The sequence below is a fragment of the Lathyrus oleraceus genome, chromosome 7 (assembly GCF_024323335.1).
Source record: "Lathyrus oleraceus cultivar Zhongwan6 chromosome 7, CAAS_Psat_ZW6_1.0, whole genome shotgun sequence".
In the NCBI taxonomy this organism is placed as follows: domain Eukaryota; kingdom Viridiplantae; phylum Streptophyta; class Magnoliopsida; order Fabales; family Fabaceae; genus Lathyrus; species Lathyrus oleraceus.
In genome coordinates, this window is record NC_066585.1 from 62,564,719 (window position 1) to 62,571,561 (window position 6,843).

The 6,843-nt window shown below is 33.8% G+C and overlaps 2 protein-coding genes across 3 annotated transcripts; one reads left to right on the forward strand and one right to left on the reverse strand.

Annotated features, from left to right (window-relative positions):
* Nucleotides 1-237: 237 nt before the first annotated feature.
* On the forward strand, nucleotides 238-2,995 carry LOC127105583 (glutathione S-transferase T1). 2 transcript variants are annotated; one of them, XM_051042776.1, is made up of 7 exons: nucleotides 238-411; nucleotides 512-585; nucleotides 681-741; nucleotides 863-916; nucleotides 1,599-1,678; nucleotides 2,096-2,301; nucleotides 2,600-2,995. In XM_051042776.1, exons 1-7 carry the CDS (start codon nucleotides 347-349, stop codon nucleotides 2,810-2,812), a joined length of 753 nt encoding a protein of 250 aa, XP_050898733.1. In that variant the 5' UTR covers nucleotides 238-346; the 3' UTR covers nucleotides 2,813-2,995. The 2 variants fall into 2 exon arrangements, with proteins under 2 accessions (XP_050898733.1, XP_050898734.1); XM_051042777.1 differs by having other exon boundaries at nucleotides 247-411; nucleotides 512-558.
* Nucleotides 2,996-4,997: 2,002 nt separating this feature from the next.
* Nucleotides 4,998-6,462, reverse strand: LOC127105584 (ATP synthase subunit a, chloroplastic). Its single transcript, XM_051042778.1, has one exon. The coding sequence runs from the start codon at nucleotides 5,987-5,989 to the stop codon at nucleotides 5,246-5,248; it is 744 nt and encodes a 247-aa protein (XP_050898735.1). The 5' UTR covers nucleotides 5,990-6,462; the 3' UTR covers nucleotides 4,998-5,245.
* Between the last annotated feature and the right edge of the window lie 381 nt (nucleotides 6,463-6,843).

The window sequence follows — 6,843 nt, forward strand, 5'->3', positions numbered from 1 at the left end:
TTGTAACTTGACATTATACCCGAATTTAAACATTTCAAGAATCATCGGTAAGGGTTTTCAATTGAATTTGAGATGAACATCCTCATTGCTCTGTTACAACCACAAGCTAAAATTTGAGACCGAGAGCAATTACCTATTGATAATTTGTCACGGAAGAATTTGCAAAATATAAAGACTTCAGATAAAAAAAATATTTATGAACTAAATTCAGAAAGAACATAATTTAAAGGATCAATAAACCATTTAAATCAATAAATAATTACATAAAGCCATTTTTTTCTTCTACTGAGAATAAAAAGACATAATAGACGAGTATAGCTGTGAAGTGTGGAGCGAAGAAACAAAAATGAAGCTGAAAGTGTATGCAGACCGCATGTCCCAGCCATCTCGCGCGATTCTCATCTTTTGCAAGTATTTTCACTCCCCTTCTCTTTTCCTAATAATTTCAATCAATTTGTTCTACGTAACACACTGTAATTGAATTTGATACTGAAAAACTTGAAATCGATAGAGTCAATGGAATAGAAATTGAGGAGATCCATATCGAACTTTCCAAACGTGAGCATCTATCTCCCGAATTTCAAGGTTATCAAATTCATATCTAACCAACGCATTTTCAATATCTTGTTTTTTTTTCTTCTTCAAATGGAAACCGTTCAATTGATTTGATTTTCTTTCAGCGATTAACCCTCTCAAGAAAGTTCCTGCTATTGTTGATGGAAGGTTCAAGCTATTCGAGAGGTACTTCAATTGTTAGCTTTCATTCTTCGATCTATTACTGTAATTTGCTATTCTAATTAGGTTGTGCTACAATTAATTACTTTTGTATTAGCTTATGGGTTATTTATTTTCTTCTTTGCAGTCACGCAATTCTTATCTATATTGCTTCTGCATTTCCTGGAGTTGCAAACCATTGGTTAGTAGTTTCCCTCTTTCGCTATCTTTCATGAATTCAAGACATGTGAATGAATAGATGCTAGGGAGGGTATCTGCTTGATAGAATAGAACAGCCATGTTCATATTTTTGGTTCCTAGTAATTCGTAAGGTCTAACAATACTTCCCCAAAAGATCCACCTTGTCCTCAAGGTGACACTGAAGGATAAGATAAGACAAGTGTCCCATAACTTGAAGTAGAGTGACAGAGCAAGGCATGAAACAGTATATCATGACAACAGTATGCATTAACAGCACCGGTTCGATCAAACCAGAGGAAAATCTACCCTTCACCAAGGACCTGTCCGGATCTCGCAGTTGTCCAAGTTGAGTGAAGCTCATTTCTCTCTGGTAGTTGTTCTAGCAAGGTGTCACCCTCGATTCGAACACAATACTCGCACCATGGCCATCAAAGTGTCTGTTGATACAGAAAAATTTGCAAAAATCTGCCTTTGTCTCTTGTCGCTTTTCCACAATGACATTCACGGGGAAATTTTCTGCATTTCTTTCTACTTTTGCATGTTCTTGGTTAGTGGAATTTTCTGTATTAATTTATATGGGCATCCTACAATAAGATTCACTTTCACTCAATAGTTACTAAAAGGGCAGACATACACTTCTGTTCTCCTACTTTTGAATTTTTTTGTTCTACTCATTCCATTAGGTACCCGGCGGATGCTTCAAGGAAAGCTAAAATCCACTCAGTGTTAGATTGGCATCACCTGAATTTACGCCGCGGAACAGGTGTGTTATAGCACAAAAATAACCCTTTTATAGTGGTCTCCTTTCAGTAATTTAAATGTAAGAAGAGATTAGGGATCAATTTCTAATTTTGCTTGTTTGTTGGGTCTGGATATCTTTATATATTGGGGCTTTTATGTTAACATTGCAGATGACACTGACAGCATATAGTTGATTGAGTCATTCTTTGAGCGCATTGATGACTATGTTATTTGCATTGATTTGTTTAAATCTGGCAATGCCATGTATTTTTAGGTTAAATTGCATTCTTCTTTGCATGTACATTTGAATTACATTCTTTGCATAAATTTCTGATTAATATTTTTCTTTGAGAATAAGTGAAGACACTGTTTCCTTAATCTGCAAATTTTCTTCTGCTTCTTCTCTTTTCATGACCCAGTCTACTTGTTTTTGCTCTAGCTGGATATGTTCTAAATACTGTATTAGCTCCATTATTGGGTCTACCACTAAACGCACAAGCAGCTGCTGAAGCCGAGAAAGTTTTGGTATCATCTCTGTCCACAATAGAGAATATTTGGCTTAAGGGTGACGGACCGTTCTTGCTTGGCAGCTTCCGACCTTCCATAGCAGATCTCAGCCTTGTCTGTGAAATTATGCAATTACAGGTAAACTGGGGACTGGGGAGTTCATATATACCTTCATGCCATGATTCATTAAGGAATTTTTTTATTGAGATTTTTCTATGAATTCAAAGAAAATACATTGTAAAGGTCTTTCTTGTTCAATTTGCATTGTATGGTTGAATAATAGAGAAACACGGAAGGGAAGTCTGGCACATCTATTTGCCTCTGGAAATATTTCCTCCAGTTAATGTCGATGTGGATAAATTCTGTTTAGCTAGAATTGTGACATGCAGAATATAATCTGATAATATGGTGATAATTGCATATTTTTTTAATGCAGCTTTTAGACGAGAAGGATCATGATCGTATTATTGGCCCGTACAAGAAAGTTCAACAGTGGATTGAGAGCACAAAAAATGCAACGAAGCCACATTTTGATGAAGTTCATAATGTCCTCTATAAGCTCAAAGCGAGGCTTTCAGCGCAGCAATCTAGTAAAGCAGATGGCCAAATTAAAGCTGGGATTAAAGCTCCCATATTTTCAAAGATGTGACCTATCAACCATGCACGAAACATACATGTGACAGATTTGTGTGACCAATTAGCAATGTCTAACATCATATAGATTGTTGGTTGCAACTGTGGCTTGAATCTTTGAAGATAAAGTTTCTGTCTCTGTATTGAAAATCATTATCAGATAATAAATTTTCAATCGATTCAAAGATTCATGAATCAAGTCCTAAGTGCAGAGTTGTCATTACATATGTTAGTTTATCTGTTCTCTAATTTTTTTGTGCAAAATAATTCGAAGGAGCTGGTAAATTGCTGTAGTATTTAGACATGAAGAAATGAATAAATTTGTATGCACAGACTTATCTGTTGGATGATAAGTATACCATACCAACACAGTCGATTTTTCTTTTAACAAACAAGTATTATCGAGATTTCTATATATAGTTATTTGTTTTGGCAAAATAGTTTTATGAACAAATTAATTAAATAGGCTTTCCAATTTGACTTTTAAAAAAACAGGTTTTAAGAAAGGAATCAAACAGGTTCTATACTTATTTTAGATGGTTAATAATTATAAATTGATATTTACTCCTTATAGATTTTAAGAAAGGAATCAAACAGGCTCTATACATAAGGATGTGATTGAAAAGTGAAAAATAAAAACATTCTTGAATTTTTGTTTTTTCTTCTCAAAGATGAGGAGATTAGAAACACGCGGATCTCATTTACACAATCACATCTCATTTACTATCATTTTTTAAATATTTTATTTCTATAAATGTTGAGGTCAATTTTGAACTTGTGAATTAATGTTGTTTTGTTTTAGCAGTCATGCAATCCTTGTCTCCTTTTCATTGAATTGCTGATCATTGACCGTGTCAGCGTTTGATTTGAGATTTTCAGAGTCTTCAGCTAAATAATAAAACTTTGGAAGCTTGCCGTTCTTCCGTAGCTTGATGATCAAAGTCACGTCGAAAAGTCGAAAAATAGAAGTGGAGAGAACATTGCATAACAACATAGTGTCTTTCCAAAACTTCTTAAGAGTGAATCAACACAGAAGTAGAAAGAAAATTGCAATAACAACATAGCATCTTTTAGAGTTTCTCATGAGTGAATCAACATAAAGTGAAATTCGGAACAAATATTCAGAAATTGATGACGTTGCACGTCATAAACTCAGAATCAGAATTGGCTATTAAAATTACACAATAGCAAACCATTAGAGTATCAAAATTGTTCTCATACAAATACTAGATTGTTATCATAAAAACTCAAAGGTATAAATGCATAACCAAATCTTATTCTAAAAATTTATCCATTTTAGATGATGACAAAACCATGTATTTTGATGAACAGTTTTGTATAGGATAATCACAGAAATATACATCATACAGAAGCACAAAGCTCCCCCTGATATGTACAATCCCAAAAAGATAAAATCAGAATGAAAGAACACTTTCTTGATTAAACTTTTTGCAGAATCAGAATGATCTTCTATCAGAATCTGGCTTGTCTTTAGAACTTTCTTGAACTTATTGAGAACACTGGTTGTCAAAGTCAACACTCTGATGAACTTCACTTCAGAAGTTTGGTTGAACTCTTTTTGAAGGAGCTTCAAGACCTGGTTCTTTTTGAAAGAGCTACAAAGCCTGGTTACAAACTCTTTTTAAATAGCTTCAGAACCTGGTTAAAACCTTAAAACCTGGTTGAATCAATTTTTGTTAACATGGAATTCACAATTAGTGTTGACCTATATTTCCTTAACATTCATTTGACGCTACAATTAGTATTCATCACTAATGATGATTAATTAAGAAATTTATCAATTTGTGTCGAGTCACAACACAAACAAAGCGTGAATGGTAATTAATATTAATAATATTCAAAAATTGAAAGATCGAACTTATGTTTTATGGAGTTGGGCATCTTATTCTATTTTTTTTGAATTGCTTTATTCTGCAGCAGAAAAAGAAAAAAGATATATAAAGATATAGATAGATAAGATCACCAAAACTTCGTGATCTGCTGGCGAACTTATTCCAATTCAATAATAGATCTCAATATTATGCCTTGAAGAGGACTCGAACCTCCACGCTGTTTAGCACGAGATTTTGAGTCTCTACTATGACTAATGAATATCTACTATGACATATACATGTGTTTGTTCCATACCGTAAACCAATTCGTTGTATCTTCGATTCAATCGTATTCGAGAATCATTCTTGGAAATCCCCCAGCTGTCTTATAACGATTAGATTATATATACGCCTAGTTCGACCCCCTCACCCTTTTTTGAATTGAATCTCTATTTTTTGTTTAATTCCCTGGTAATTATTTTAATTTTATTTATACTTTTTGATTGTTATGAAAACTTTTCCAAATTTCTTTGGATTTTTATCTTTCTGTTCCTTAAGTAGATTATCGCGAGCCATACATACTTTGTCGCGGTCGAAAATCCTATTTTCATAACTAGTCAATGATGCCCTTCCATGGATTCACCTATATACGCCGCAGCTAAAGTAGCGAAAATAAGAGCTTGAATACCGCTTGTAAATAATCCAAGGAACATAACAGGGATAGGAACTACTAAAGGTACTAACGAAACAAGAACAACAACTACTAATTCATCCGCTAATATATTTCCGAAAAGTCGAAAACTAAGTGATAAGGGTTTTGTGAAATCTTCTAAGATGTTAATCGGTAAAAGGATTGGCGTTGGTTGGATGTATTTACCAAAATAGGTCAATCCTTTTTTTGAAATACCCGCATAGAAATAGGCTACTGACGTAAGTAAAGCTAATGCAACATTAGTATTTATATCATTTGTGGGTGCAGCTAACTCTCCATGAGGTAACTTTATAATTTTCCAAGGCAAAAGGGCCCCTGACCAATTCGAAACAAAAATAAATAGAAACAGAGTTCCAATAAACGGAACCCATGGACCATATTCTTCTCCAATCTGAGTTTTGCTCACGTCTCGAATGAATTCAAGGACATATTCAAAGAAATTCTGACCAGACGTGGGAATAGTTTGCGGATTTCTAACAACTAGAATGGTTGAAATTAATAAGATAGCAATTACAACCCAAGAGGTAATAAGTACTTGAGCATGCACTTGAAAATCCCCTTTTTGCCAATAGAAATGTTGACCTACTTCCACAGCCGATATATCATAGAATCTGTTTAATGTGTTGATGTAACATAATAGAACATTCATATTGCCCTGTCCTCTAAAATAAAAAAATATAACTTGAAAGGGAATTATTTTGATTCAACCATTTCCTTATTTTACTTTGATTTTCTATTTTGAATACCTACTAATCACAAAATATTTCTTTTTACACAATTTTGTAATGCTATAATACCCAATTCCAAAAATCTATGACCGCCCAACCAAATCTAAAAATGGATTTATCTTATTATTAATCAATAATTTCGTATAGAGCTAGAACGACCCTCACAAATTGCAAAAACTAATTTGTTAAGAATTAATCGGATGGAAGCTATAGCATCATCATTAGCCGGAATTGACATATCTGCAAGATCTGGGTCACAATTTGTATCGATTAAACAAATCGTTGGAATTCCTAAAGTGATACATTCTTGAAGAGCCGTATATTCTTTTTGCTGATCAACGATTATTACAATATCAGGTAACCCTGTCATATATTTGATACCGCCTAGATATGTTTCGATACCACCTGGTTATTGCCAACTTTATTTAAAAATAAATGAATCAAGAAATGAATCAAGGAAACAAAACAAAAAAGAGTCTTTTTTGTTTTTTAACTTTAACCCTTTCCTTAGACTTGAAACTTACAGATCCCGATAGGAATTTTGGAAAATCAGAATTTGTGGAAAAAATATGTAAGTAATATGGAAAAAAGACATAGGACTCGAGATTCTAATCTTCTGTATCCCCATATATGTCGACAAAAAAGAAGAAGAAAATGGTCCTGCTCATTGACTCATAGGCAGTGGCTTGGTTAAGGGAAACCACCGGAGCCGTAGCGAAAGCGAGTCTTCATAGGGCTATTGTCACTGCTTATGGACCCGAACCTGGGTGATCTA